General features: G+C 37.9%; 1 protein-coding gene across 2 annotated transcripts; it reads left to right on the top strand.

Moving 5' to 3' along the window:
* Nucleotides 1-69: 69 nt before the first annotated feature.
* On the top strand, nucleotides 70-13,690 carry stk36 (serine/threonine kinase 36 (fused homolog, Drosophila)). Of its 2 annotated transcripts, none has more exons than XM_058383928.1 (21): nucleotides 70-835; nucleotides 936-1,076; nucleotides 2,507-2,584; nucleotides 3,501-3,631; nucleotides 3,940-4,189; nucleotides 4,893-4,986; nucleotides 5,144-5,310; nucleotides 6,248-6,420; nucleotides 6,634-6,775; nucleotides 8,211-8,336; nucleotides 8,543-8,719; nucleotides 9,586-9,677; nucleotides 9,952-10,015; nucleotides 10,135-10,242; nucleotides 10,349-10,423; nucleotides 10,516-10,633; nucleotides 10,739-10,865; nucleotides 10,963-11,137; nucleotides 11,244-12,701; nucleotides 13,048-13,141; nucleotides 13,329-13,690. In XM_058383928.1, the coding sequence occupies exons 1-21, from the start codon at nucleotides 752-754 to the stop codon at nucleotides 13,370-13,372; spliced, it is 3,918 nt and encodes a 1,305-aa protein (XP_058239911.1). In that variant the 5' UTR covers nucleotides 70-751; the 3' UTR covers nucleotides 13,373-13,690. The 2 variants fall into 2 exon arrangements, with proteins under 2 accessions (XP_058239911.1, XP_058239912.1); XM_058383929.1 differs by having other exon boundaries at nucleotides 71-835; nucleotides 10,966-11,137.
* Nucleotides 13,691-14,655: the final 965 nt, after the last annotated feature.

Genomic DNA, 14,655 nt, shown 5'->3' on the forward strand with positions numbered 1-14,655 from the left:
TGACGCCAAAGCGTTGCTAAGCCAAGGCCCCCGTTGTGAGAGGGCGAAAATAGTCAACCGTAGCAACGCCTGACCTAAACCGTTTGTTTTTTCACTTGTTTGTTTTACAAAACAAGTGAATCAGCAAGAGCTCAATCAGTTTTCGTAAAAAGAAAATGTAACACTTCGTGCTCAGTTTCTCACAGCATGCGAATATCGTTCTTTTTTTGTGCTTCAAGGACATTTTCTAACAGGGCTATTGGCTTTTCCGCTGTTAAAGTTGCTAGGCGCTTTTTGTTTTTGTATGCAGTTGAGTTGTACGACAACCGAAGTTTTTCCAAAGTTTGCTCAGCATTGTTTCGACAATAATTTGCGAACTAGAAAACACTTCTCTTTCATGCACTCTTATTCTCGCTGGTGTAGGAACGCTTTAATGGACAGTTTACACTTACTTACAGTTGTCCGGGGGGAAAAGAGATGACACATTACAGCGTGGCTAGCTAACTGTTAACCGGCTAATCTGGAGGGCTTATTAATGTCTAAGTCTAGATAAGACTCGTTTATATCAAGTTCCTTGTCTTAGGCATTGCTTCCGATTGTGTTTAAACCGATTTACGATGAGGGTGTTGTTGAAATCTATTATTTTCTATTGAACCTGCCAAAGTAATTCAATTAAAATGACCTCAGCTTAAACACAGCGCTGCTGAATTCCCCAAGTCTGATTGGTCAGAAGGTGTTTTGATTGATCTTCTGTAACTTCACCCTGTCTGTGATGGAGCAGTACCATGTGTTGGAGATGATAGGAGAAGGTTCGTTCGGGCGAGTGTACAAAGGTCGTCGGAAGTTTAGCGGCCAGGTTTGTGCTACCACAATGATCATAATTATATTATATAAACAAAACATACTGGTCATTTTAGGCAAAAAAAAAAAAAAACCTGACAAGTGGATTTTTCCAGGTTGTGGCTTTAAAGTTCATCCCTAAAGTGGGTCGCTCTGAGAAAGAGCTGCGGAGCCTGAAGAGGGAGATTGAGATCATGCGGGGACTCAAGCATCCAAACATAGTTCTGCTTTTGGACAGTTTCGAGACACAAACAGAGGTAATATGTAACTTTAAGTAGTCGCTGATTGTGCGTTTATGCATTCCGCACGTACTATAACTATCTGGCGGAGAATCTAGTGCAACGGCTCAAACGAAAATCGCTGCCAGCGTTTCCAATTTTCCCATTCAAATCTCTTGGTAAATGACACTGTTAGGCAAAACGTAATCGTATATTCAGACGTTGGCAGGAAAAAAAAATCTCTTTAGCACCTGGGGTCGTTTGGCTAATTATACTGCAAAAACTTCTTACTTAATAACAGTTCTAATAACATGACATTGTGCAAATAGGGCCTTCAAAAGGTCAGGATTCACAGTTTTCAGTTCAGTTTTATTTAACAATGGACATAGGAAACTTTACAGAACATAACAAACATACTGTAGCACAAAAGTCCAAGATTAATGTTCGACGAAATCATCCCTATAGTGAGCAAGCCTGAGGCGACTGTGGCAAGGCAAAACTCCCTTAGATGGTATGAGGAAGAAACCTTAAGAGGAACCAGACTCAGAAGAGAACCTCATTCTCATTTGGGTGACACCGGAGAGTGTGATAATGAACAATGTCATTTCTACAGTCACATACGCTGACCAGGCATGACATTATGACCACCTGCCTAACATTGTGTTGGTCCCCCTTTTGCTGCCAGCCCTGACCTGTTATGCACTGTGTATTCTGACACCTTTCTATCAGAACCAGCATTAACTTCTTCAGCAATCAGAGCAACAGTAGCTTGTCTGTTGAATCGGATCACACGGGCCAGCCTTCTCTCCCCACGTGCATCAGTGAGCCTTGGCCGCCCATGACCCTGTCGCCTGTTCACCATTTTTCCTTCCTTGGACCATTTTTGATAGATACTGACAACTGCAGACTGGGAACACCCCACAAGAGCTGCAGTTTTGGAGATACTCTGATCCAGTCATCTAGCCATCACAGTTTGGCCCTTTGTCAAACTCGTTCAAATCCTTACTCTTGCCAATTTTTCCTGCTTCTAACACATCAACTTTGAGGACAAAATGTTCACTTGCTGCCTAATATATCCCACCCACTAACAGGTGCCATGATGAGGAGATAATCAGTGTTATTCACTTCATCTGTCACTCATCTCAGAATGCTATGGCTGATCGGTGTACAGACAGTTGGAGTTGTGTGATGCAGATACAGCATATGTAGAATGTTATTGTGTGTATTAATTAGGAGGTTGTTGTCGTCCTTAAAGTCCACATAGGATTGCCATCTTCGCTTTGAATACCCAAAATCTTCATGAAGCACAATCCAACTGAAGCTGGTCCATCTCTGGATGCCTCAGGATCCTCGCAGGGTTGACATCTTTCTAGGATTAATAGCTCAGAAATATAAAGTGGGAAAGCCATAAAACTACTTAAGCATTTTTACTGTGCACTAAAAGAAGGTCATTTGTGTTCCCCTGGCAGGTGGTAGTTGTGACTGAGTACGCTGAAGGCGAATTGTTTCAAATCCTGGAGGATGATGGATGTTTACCTGAGAGCCAGGTACATTAGGGATACTGTCACTGATAATAATCCATATTCCTGATCTCTGTTGTGAGGTTTATTTTGGGACTTTTGAATTTATGCATTAAAGACTGAATGGAAATAGTTTTTAAAAAATAAGTTAACATTTAAAATATTTGCCATTGTTATTAAGACAGGGGTTCTCAGACTTTTTTTGCAGCCCAAAATCTTACAATGCCCCTCTGAATAGAATCCAACTATTTAATTACTCTATAATTATTTTTACTACTTAAATGTTTACAGTAATATTGGTGGGGTTTTTTTTCTTTTTTTTAATATATTCAATAGAGCCTTTTTATTCCTGAACTTTCTACTGTTTAAAGGCTGTTTTGGGAGGCAATGGGGTTTGGATTAAAGTCAATTCAAGGGACCATTTAAGCCTGCTAATAACAGTAGAGAACTCATTGTAAAATTATTAGGATAATAATTAGGATAAAAACTGGGATGTGATTTCTATCAATGTAAAAGAAAAGAAATAACAGGCCCCATAGCTAAGCTTGTGTTGCTTACATACCTTGGGGTCTTGAACCCCACTTTAAGGACCTCAGAAAGAGAATATGCTATAAATATGTATATTTGACAAATAAATGATGATGTAGCAGGCATTTGCTCCAGTCCTTGTCCTCATTTCATTACATCATTTTGTTGCGCCTCCTTCAACATATTCGCAGTTAAGAATTGTTGACATTTTTTGAAATTTACCTTACAATTTTGCAAAACATTTGGATGGAAGCAGCTAATTATTGGCAAAGTTAGTTCCAATATATGTCATACTGATGTCAGAGTTGCAATAGAGTACACATGGATGACAGAATGACAGCCAGCTCAACTGAAATAGACACCTGGTTTCTGCGAATAGCCATCTTTCTTACATTTGTTGTTTTGCTGTGTGTAGGTGCGTGAGATAGCTTGCCAGTTGGTATCGGCCCTGTATTACTTGCACTCCCATCGTATATTGCACCGCGACATGAAACCACAGAACATCCTTCTGGGCAAAGGGGGTGTGGTGAAGCTCTGTGACTTTGGGTTTGTACTACACAAGGTGCTATGTAAAGTAGCAGCCATACTGTAAAATCTAGATACTACTCAGTCCAAGAAGTTTTTTAAATAATAATGATAATGTCAAATTATCGGATTGTTGTCAGTAAATGTATTTTTATAAAATGAGAAAAAAACTTCCCATTTTTTAATTGATTCTTTTTATTAAAAGGCTTTCCTGCCCTTAAGAACCAGAGTAAAAAATAATCCTGGATTTAAAACTCATTTGACTAGATTCTTTGCCGTTGTGCCAAACCCAAATGTTTAACACATCTCTGACCTTAACCTCCTTCCAGGTTTGCCCGGGCCATGAGTGTGTCCACGCTGGTGTTGACTTCCATTAAAGGGACTCCTCTGTACATGTCTCCGGAGCTGGTGGAAGAGAAACCCTACGACCACACAGCTGACCTCTGGTCTTTGGGTTGCATTCTCTATGAGCTCCACACGGGGGCGCCGCCGTTCTACACCAACTCCATCTTTCAGCTCGTGCAGCTGATCGTGAAGGACCCGGTCAAATGGCCAGAAAATATGAGCCAGGGCTGCATGGTACCGAGTTTCACAACAACACAAACATGTTCTTTCAGAAAGGGGGAAAACATATATCAAAGCACAGTCATGTCAATAGACTTGCCTGGAGCTGCACAATAATGACTACAATAATAAACATAATAGTGAGGAAACCTACTCAGACAAATTGTTTTATTTATCATGATAGACTTTATCATTTTAATCATTTAAAAAATAAAGATATGAAAAGGACTATTCTAAATTGTTCCTAGGTTTAAATGAGTGTACGTGTATGTGGCCCTGTAATCGACTGGCATCAAATCCAGGGTGTATTCCCACCTCATACCATAGATCCATCTTTATATCCAACGCAATCCTGATCAGAATAAAGCTGTTAATGAAAATTAATAAACGAATAAATAAATAAGGCTTATATTTATATATAAGCTGTATACTTTTACCATATACTTTCACATGTCACATTAATATAAGCCTTGATTGTTGACATGAATTTTTCTTTTAAATTAGTGTCTTTTGTCCTGTAAAATTTTGTTTATATTTTAAACCCTGAATATGAATGAAATTATTAATTAAATTTAATTGAATTTCTAATATCGGTTATTTTCATGTAAGTTCAAAATCATGTTTGGCGTATATTTGTCATGAGAAAAATTGCACAGTTAAATGTGCTGCTAATGTTACTAATCTAAGATATTACTCTTAATCCCTTAATGTTTGACAGAGTTTTCTGAAGGGTCTGTTGAATAAAGACCCCAGGAAGAGGCTGGCCTGGCCTGGCCTGCTTCACCATCCATTTGTTGCAGATGGAGTCATAGGTGAGAGCATTTTATGGTGCATTATAAAAGCTTATAAGATTTTAAGATTGCTCTCAAAAATGAAGCCGCGCTTACAGAATTGCATGTGAAATGCTGTAATAGATGTGTAATATACTGAGTGCTAATAACATAGAGTTGCATTGCTGTGTTTGGACAGTTTTACCAGAGGAGGGATCGTGCAGCCCCCTGACCATAATGCCCAGTCCAGACATCCAAGCCATGAAGCAGCAGCAGGTGGCAGAAAAATCTGCACCTCGCAGTGGAGAGGGCAAATTATTGCGCAGAGCCAGAGACCTGTATGACAAAAAGCAGAAGAATAGACAGGTAAGTTTAAACACCACACGAGTTCATAACACAGAATATAAGATGAGGTTCATGAATGTAATGCTGTTATGAAATGGAAAAATAAATTATTATTTCAGAGTCTCGTAGTTGTAGTGTGAAATATGTAACCATATGAATCTCAATTTAGCACAGTTCCTTAAAGTCCTTAAATTTTTTTTAATTAAAGGCCCTAAGCCTGCTACTGTAAACTATTTCATGCAATTCTTACTTTTGTGTCATGTTGTTTATTTATTTATTTTTTTACAAAATTCAATTGAATAATTTTATAAACAAACTCTACTTCTCTCACACATACTGGATAATACAGAGTCAGTCGCATGATGCAAGTGCCTGTACTAAACTGACGCTAACGTTAGCTACGCAGTCGTCAATTTGAGGAAATGACAAATTCAACTAAAATACTGGGTTCTCAGACTATTTCAAAACTAAAATGTCTTTGATGAACTGACCTCTATGGAAGAATTTTTTTATTTTTATTTATTGATTTATTTATTCTGCTGTATGATCCACATAAACTCTATCTGTGTGTGTGTGTGTGTGTGTTATTCTTGAATTTTTTTTATATATGTTATGTCAAAAAATTAGGTTATTAATTTCATTTGGCAGGGCTTTAGAAATTCTTAAAAACATTGGAATATACAGACACTGACATTTACAGAATATCCACACACTCTGCCATTTCATTTATTTAAATTTCAGGGGGGAAAACAACAACACTGCTCTATTTGATAATGCTGTCACGTTGCCGAAATCAAAACATTGAAAATGGACAAAAATAAGAAAACAATATGCAATTAAAAATATTCCATGTGACCCAGTAAAATACGGTTTCAAGTTAGTCTAAAGTTTATTTAGATAGTATTGAGTGCTGCATCTGAAGATCTTTAAGCAGATGTGGTTTGTTTTGATTGTCCAGGACCAGTTGAAGAACGGGAAAGCGCTTGTTAACAGCCAGCCTCGCACCAAAACTGCCCCGGCTGGAGAAGCCCCCACCAGCAACCATTCATTGGGCAGCACCTTTACAGTGTGTCGAAATTCAGCTCATCCACCAGCCAATCAGCATCAAGCCAATGACATTGGTGTTGCCAGGTAGTATTTGTGCTCCGAATTTGAATGTAACATGAAAAAAAAAGATGTCTTCAAAAAAAAAAAAATTGCAACTCACACCAGAAACACTGCGAAGACATTTCAGATCATATAAGAAGATTCAAAGCTGTAAAGAATTATAGAAAGGCTAAAAACGGCATTGCATTAAAAATATGCTTCATACACAAAGTTGTGTTTTTGTCGTTGTGCCCTCAGGGTGAGTTCGGCTCCGTGTAAGGGCCCCATCAGCAGGGACTATGAGAGAGAGTTTCCTTCAGTGGAAGTGGGGCCGGGGTTAATGGTGAGACGCTCCAGACCTGGACACACCAGCTTGGCTTCTGTTAGGATGGACAGTGATGTTAGTAATCATTTATTACTTTATTTAAACACTTGAGAGACTAAAAGAAGGATTTAATTTATTGTGCACATTTTAAGGCTAATTGAAATGTTTTATCAGTTACTCTGGGTATTATGAATAAGGTCAGTAGCTGCTCCTGCATTAGAGCCAGAAAAAATGGGGGGGGGGTTATGTCCTCCCTTTAGCCTAAATCTTAAAATCTTAGAAAATTAAATGTGAATCTCTCTCTCTCTCTCTCTCTCTCTCTCTATATATATATATATATATATATATATTATGTATATATATATATATATATATATATATATATATATATATATATATATATATATGTATATATATAAATATATATATATATATATATATATATATATATATATATATATATGTATATATATGTGTGTGTGTGTATATATGTTACACTGACATACCTTTAGGCATATAATAATCATTTAGTAAACATACACTCACTGGCCAGTTTAATAGGAACACTGATGCAATTATCCAAACAGCCAATTGTGAGACAGCAGTGTAGTGCATAAAATCATGCAGATACTGGTCAGAGGGCTTTGATTAATGTTCATATCACACATTAGAATAAGGAAACATATGATCTCGGTGACTTTGACTGTAGCCGGGTTGTTGATGCCAGATGGGTTGATTTCAGTATTTCAGAAACGGCAGGTCTCTTGGGATTTGGGATTTTCACAAACAGCAGTCTGTAAAGTTTACACAGAATGGAGAGGAAAAACAAAACCCAAAAAAAAAAAAAAAACCATCCAGTGAGTGCCAGTTCAGTTCGAAAACAGCTTGTTGATGAAAGAAGACTGACTGGTTTGGTTTGAGCTGACAGCAACTCAAATAAGCACTCTTTACAACAGTAGTGAGCAGAAACGCACCAGTATGTACAACATACTAAACCTTGAGGAGCATGAACTACTACAGCAGAAAACCTCATGTGTTTCTAATATTGTCTGGCAAGAACAGGATTTTGAGGATTCAGTGGAAACAGACTCAGCTGAACTGGAGTGTTGAATTTTGGATAAAAACATCAATATGTGTTTTTCCAATCTTCAACTTCCCAGTGTTTTTTTTGTTTTTGTATTATTCCGTATAAACTCGACACACTGTTGTTCATGAAATACTCAAACCAGTCTGTGTGCCACTTACAACCTTGCCACAGTCAAAGTTAGAATAATCACTTTTTGTTTTTACTCATTATAATGTTCATTGTGAAGCTCTTGACCTGCATCATATGATTGCTTGCATTGTACTGCTCCCGGTTTGGACATTTGCATGAAGGAGCATAAGGTGTTTGTATTAAAATGGCAAGTGACTGTATGTCACCTAAGTTGGTTTGATCGAGCTGAAATAAACAGTTGAACTTGTAAACAATACCTCACTCACATAACATGTCCCCCTGCACTTTGCCCAGGAGCAAGATGTTAACAGTGATGAAGAGTGGCAGCGGTTGGCTGAAGTGACGGATCACATGTCTCTGCTTATGGATCCCCACATCCATCAGAAACTGAAGAACAAGCTCCTCAGATGCAAGGAGCAGGCAAAGTGAAATTACTCTTTGTGTTTTAAATTAAACGAGAGTCTTGTTGGTTAAGCGTAATTATTATCAAGGGCTTTGCTGTAAATACTGTGCTATAGTCGTGGTTGCCTGAAGCCGAAAAGGCACGTGTAGTAATTGGTCAAAGAAAAACCCACGCAGTGTTAAATGCATTATAGATTAAATTAAACACCGCTTTCTTTGTACAGCTCCTTAATGGAAAGTTGGAAGAGCCTTCCACTATTCTTCGACTCCTTAAGATCCTCACTACCATTATCCTCAACTCAGACCCTGCTGATGCCAGGAGAATTGGCGAGGAGATCGACGTGCTTCACATTTTATTTAGTCTGACTGAGGTGATGCTAAGCAGTCCTGAAGTAATGAAGGTAATAGAACACTATATAGCTGTCTGTTTGTTCTTAAGAAACGGTCAGATATAAAATACATATCTACATACTGTATGTGTGTGTATATATATATATATATATATATATATATATATATATATATATATATATATATATATATATATATATATATGCATACACACACCACTTTATTGGTTTTATTATGTTTTAATGAGGCATTTCCTTTGCCTTAAGTTTTACTGTAGTTAAATATGCTTGCTCCTAATCCTTACTTTATTCTTAGTAACTAAAAATTTGTTTTTTTTACATTTTCTTAAATAAGTGGTACATTTTTTTTGTATTAAAAATGTTCATTATACAGAAAATAATTCCACTCTTACATCTCATACTGGTGCTCACAGAAAAAAAAATACATGAGAGAGAAATAAAGTTATGAATTGCAGTATAATAATAATAATAATAATTATTATTATTATTATTATTGTTATAGAATAATGGTTTGTGTTACAAATCATACATGAAACATTCACCACAATATAAGTACACATTAATCTTTGCAGGGCCATTAAAAAAAATTCATGATCATGTAACTTTAGTTTAGGAAGGTTTTTTTAGGATTTGTTAAATTAATAAACATATCATAGTTATTTTTTTCTGATCAGATTTTATTTAAAACATATTATTCATCTTGAAAATGGGGTTTGAATTAATATTATTCACATCATTAATGATGCTAATGAGTAGATTTACATCCACCAGTGGTTCAACACTTGCTGTAAAATGAGCTGGCATACTTAAGCCACTGGTTAACACTGTTATTGATGTTAATAGTATAAATATTCAGAAATAAGACCAATTGCTCATATAATTTGTTGTGACTGTAGAAGCCGTGGAGCGAGAGGGTGCTGGCAGAGCTGACGGCTGTGCTTTTGCCGATTTGGGAGAACCAGCCTGACTGGCAAATGAAGGAGAAGAGGTCTGATTTTAATTACTCTCAGTAATTTGTTTCTTCTTCTGCATCAATATTTTAAATGATAATTAGTAATAATATATACCATTTTAAGATAATAAAATAAATAAATGCATGTTTGATGTTTACCAGAATAATGTCAAAAATAAATTGCTGTTTAAAAAAAAAATTGCTTACATTTTTACAGAGCACATACAATTGTTTATTTGCACAGATGGCTACGAGTAATTAGATTAACTAGTTAATTTGTTATCTTATAAATAATTACTTCTCTCACTAGAGCTGAGGATTTGTGCCAGCTGTTGATATCATTATTTCTCCATCCCGACCCAAACGCTCTGGCAGTAAGTCCCTGTGTTGTGCAACAATTTCACCATTTTTCATTACCGATGCCGATATCTGATTAATAATTAAGCGAGAGCATTATGGATCGGTGCATTTTCTACGTTTTTATCTCATCCAGCCACAAGCAGCCGCAATCCTGAGTCTGTTTGTTCACTACGGTGTGTGTGTAAACATACACATGGACAGACTTATGGCTCTTCTTGAGGATCTACTGTCAGGACCAGAGGTACAGACATGAATATCTCCCATCGTATTTAAAGGTCATGCTTATTTATGCTGCAATATTTGTAAAAGTCCTGGGAGTCATGATGTGTTTGTTTTCTCTCTCTTAGCCTCATTACCCTTTACCTCCTGGCTGGGGCATGTGCGACGGTGTCCTGGCATTAATTCATTATTTACTCAATGAGGTAATTTCACCCGGTATATTTTGTGAGATTTCGTCATGTAAACATTTTAGAAATTCTGCAATGTAATAAACAGATTTTCCCCTCGATTGCAGAATGAAAGCAGTGTTCTATATGATTTTTTGAACTCTGAGGTTTGGTGTCACTTGTGGACTAAAGTTGGCACTATTCTGGAAAGCACAGCAGCCAAACCTGATTTTCTCTCAGTTGATGGTAAAAAAAAACAACAACATTTCTTTCAGCATAAAAAATATGATTTGTAATATATATACCATGAACTGCATTTTAATTCAAGTCAGTTCTTTTTGCTCCTCCTAGGTCTCTATGTCCTTTTATCCATTGCTCTGTTTGCTTTCTCCACTGAGCCTCACGACTGCCTTTGCCTGTTTTTTGACGACGACAAAAAACTTATGCGCATCCTCACTCGCCTCTTGACTACAGATAGGTCAGTTGACCTCCAGACTTTTTACTTCTCCTGGTAGGATGAACTTAATTTTAGACATCATGTTAATTGTGACCCGCCTCCGTGCTCTCATTCTCAGCAGCTCAGCACCACTTAAAAGGGGTCTCCTGTGGGGTGGCTCTGATATGAATAGTCTAGCCGTGATGAGCTGCCAGTTACTGTGCTTTCCGTTTGCTGTGGAGCTGCCCCAGGAGAAAATGGAGAAAATTCTCCACTCGTATCAAAGCCTGAATATAGTGGAAGGCTTAGTTCAGGCAAGTCAATACACCATTCTACAGCAAGAGTTTGTAAGGTGTATATCTGTAAATATGGGTTGAATATAATTCCTTAAAGTGTTTCTACCTGTATGTGCTTTTTCAGGTAATTCAACTCCAATCCCCTGCTCTCTTAGAGCTTCCGCTTTCTCTGTTGCGCCGTCTTTGCCTGTCCTCCCCCAAGTATGCTGTTCCAAGCTTCATCACAGCAGCCCAGGACTGTGGGTTTCTTCCCCAGAGTGTACCATCAGACCAATCCCTAAATAACCTTAACCAGTCTGGGAATGCAGCAGAGCAGCCAAGGCTTAATGGCACCCCTTATAAAAAACAGTTAGAAATGGGCAAAATTGATTGGGATCACTCTAAGAGAACCACAGACAAAATAAAAGGCAGTGTAAATAAAAGTAAGGACACAAGAGATTCTCCTAACATGCACTCCCAGCTATCCAAAAACAAGTCAGCGAAGGTGAGGGAAAAAGGCTTTCATTCAAAGTTCAAGCAAGATATGAAAATTCTCAGCATGGAACACCTTCAAGATAGTATAGAGCAGCACAGCGAAGGTGTGGAGGAGCTTCTAGACAGCCTGGAGTTTCACAAAGGCTTCTCAGACCATCTCACAACACGGCACAAGAGCAACCTAAACTGGTTTATTGACAGTTTAGAGCAGCCCAAGAACAGCACAGGTCACACTACTGTAATTAAGGGTTGTCCTAAAGCATCGGAGGTCAAAAGTCAACCTCCTCAGCCTGAATTTAGGACAGCAAGTTCTCTCATGTCCATGCTGCTGCAGACTGAATCCTTGTTTGGGTGTGCAGTGCAGCTTCTGTCTCTGCTGTGTCAGACTTGCACACCTGGCTCGGCCTTTTCTGCTGTACCTGTGGACCCGGTTGTGGTCCGAGCTGCCCTACGACACCATGATGACGGGGTCCGAGCCGCTGGCTGCAACCTCTTGGCTTGCCTGGAGCCAGATTTGGGACCGGCCTCTCCCAGATCAAATGCAGGACCAAACTGGACCATCGAGCCTGCAGTGTTCAAGGACTTGCTAAGCCGCTTATCTGATTCTGCGCCTTCTGTCCGCAGGAGCGCTTGTGTGGCTGCAGTAAAGTGGCTAGGCATGATGAGAAAGACTGAAGTCACATCAAAGAGGAACCAGCATTTACATGGGCCTGAATGCAGGAAGAGAATCGTCAGCACTCCAGCTGTTACCAGCAAAGGAAGAATGAGGATAAGGGTTGAGGGTATCAAACAACCGATAAAGGGCGATTCTGGCTCTCCTTTAAGTTTTACAGGTACTTCTATAGAGGGAGAGGAGTGGCTCAAAGTCGCCATGGGAGCAGCCTCTCCAGCGGTTTCTCTCCTCTCAGATTCTGATGCCGTCATTCGACGACAAGGCTGCATCATCCTAGGGTGCGTGGCTGCCATTACAGGAGGTGAAAGAGCACTGATGAGTGCGGATGCTCCCCATCAACTCCTGTGCCTCACCCGCGCCGACTCCCATCATGCAGTGCGCCGGCAAGCCTTGGCGGCCCTGCGTGCGTTTAGTCAACAGGACGCATTGCAGCAGGTGAGAGGTGTAGGTTTTTTTCCACACTTGTATTGCATAATTATTACAAATAAAATTATAATTTAATAAAATTTTATGTTTTAGCCTTATTATGGGGGCAAATATCCAGTGCCATAATTTCACATGCAGTAGCAATAAAATGCACAACACTATTGCGCTATGATCAGTGCAGCCCCATAACAATTACACTTACCCCCAGAATGCTTTAACGAAACGAACAGTGTGCAGAAACATTTGAAAAATATTGCATCATTTTGACAATTGTGCTGAGGGACTTGGAGAACAACAAGTGAAAACTCCTTACCAGCATGTCTTACTCTGGTATTCTAACTGCTTTCTCCACAAGGCTCTGAAGTCCATTGAAGCTGAGCTTAAACTCCACCACATATCCCAGCGTTCTTCACTTCAGAGCAATTACAGATGGATGGGTCAAGCAGAGGGTAAACATAACGTAGACTCAACACCAAGATAAAAAAAAGTGCAATTAATATGATACTGGTTTAATTATAAACATGTCACTGTGTATTCTCTGGTACTGAGTGTGCCGGAGCAGATGTTCTCAGTTACCTTGCTGTCAATTATTGAACCTGTACAGTTTGTTTGTTTGTTTGTTTGTTTGTTTTTTAGGGAAGGCGTTTAAACTTGGACAAAGATTAAAGCCTGTAACCTAATCAATCCCAATGACAATGTGCAGAAAATAGAAATCATCAGTATTGTACAATTCTCTAGAATGTTCATACTTATGATTAGTAAACACTAAGGATGTGCTGCAATGACATTGCTTCAAAAAAAAAAAAAGGACATTATTTGGAGACCTGTCTGTTCAAACAGATTTGTCAAGATCTTCAATCTACTCTTCATCTGTAAACTCTAATGTATATTTATCATATTATCATTTTTATAGATTTTTTTTTTTTGTGAAGATTTTGTAACGTCACGAACACTGAATAAATTATTTGGAAAAAAAAATGTTTTTGGATTTAAATAAAAGCAGCAAAAGAAACGGGCCTATTTTTTTGGAACGTGTTTATAATCTACTTATATATTTTTATTTTTATTTTCTCAAAAAGACAAAAAGTATGCATTCTCGCTTACGGTAGAAATAATTCATTTAAAATCATGGAGCTAAGTTCTTGAAGCTACTTCCTGTAATAAGCTACTTTTTAGCATATTTCATTTCGATATTTTTTTTATTCAGTAATTATAATGGTTAAAATATTTTCTTCGGTTTAAAATCATATATGATTTACGGTACTGTGTGTGGCCAGCTTGTAGACTTTTTAGCCGTATTTATTGAAAAGAGACAAGGTGCCGCTTTCTGGTGTTTCCTTTAGAAACTGAGGTGATCTGTTTTCCCCTGGTGTTTCTGTACAATGTTCGTGGGATTAAATAATATAAAAAATAATATTACAAAAAATAAAATAAAATAAAAAATTTTAAAAGCCGGTCTTTTGTAGGCAAATTTTAGTCTTTTGGTTTCGGTCGGACCCAAACAGATGTGTAGGCTGGATGTTGTATAAATTTGTCCATGCAACAATTGCTCAAATAAATATATATCTATTTCATTAGAAAAATAAATGAATAACTATACAGTCTGAAGTTTGTCAGGTATTAAGGTTTTGTTTAAAAGCAGTGAATTTTATATATATATATATATATATATATATATATATATATATATATATATATATATATATATATATATACGCTCGGGAACCTGGTCATATTAATTAACGCTACAGCCGCTTTGGAGCAGGTCTCTAGTCAGTTTTATTCACCTCAGTGTTTTTATTTTTTTCCCCTACTAGTCATTTATTCAGGTTGATATTAAAAGGAAAATATAGGCTATTTCCACACTGCCTATTTTAAGAGCGGAGGGAGGAACATTTTTGCCGGTGTGCTATTTCAGTTCCGTGTGTGTGTGTGTGTGTGTGTGAGTAAGTGAGTGAGAGAG

The sequence above is a fragment of the Hemibagrus wyckioides genome, linkage group LG28 (genome assembly GCF_019097595.1).
Source record: "Hemibagrus wyckioides isolate EC202008001 linkage group LG28, SWU_Hwy_1.0, whole genome shotgun sequence".
In the NCBI taxonomy this organism is placed as follows: Eukaryota; Metazoa; Chordata; class Actinopteri; order Siluriformes; family Bagridae; genus Hemibagrus; species Hemibagrus wyckioides.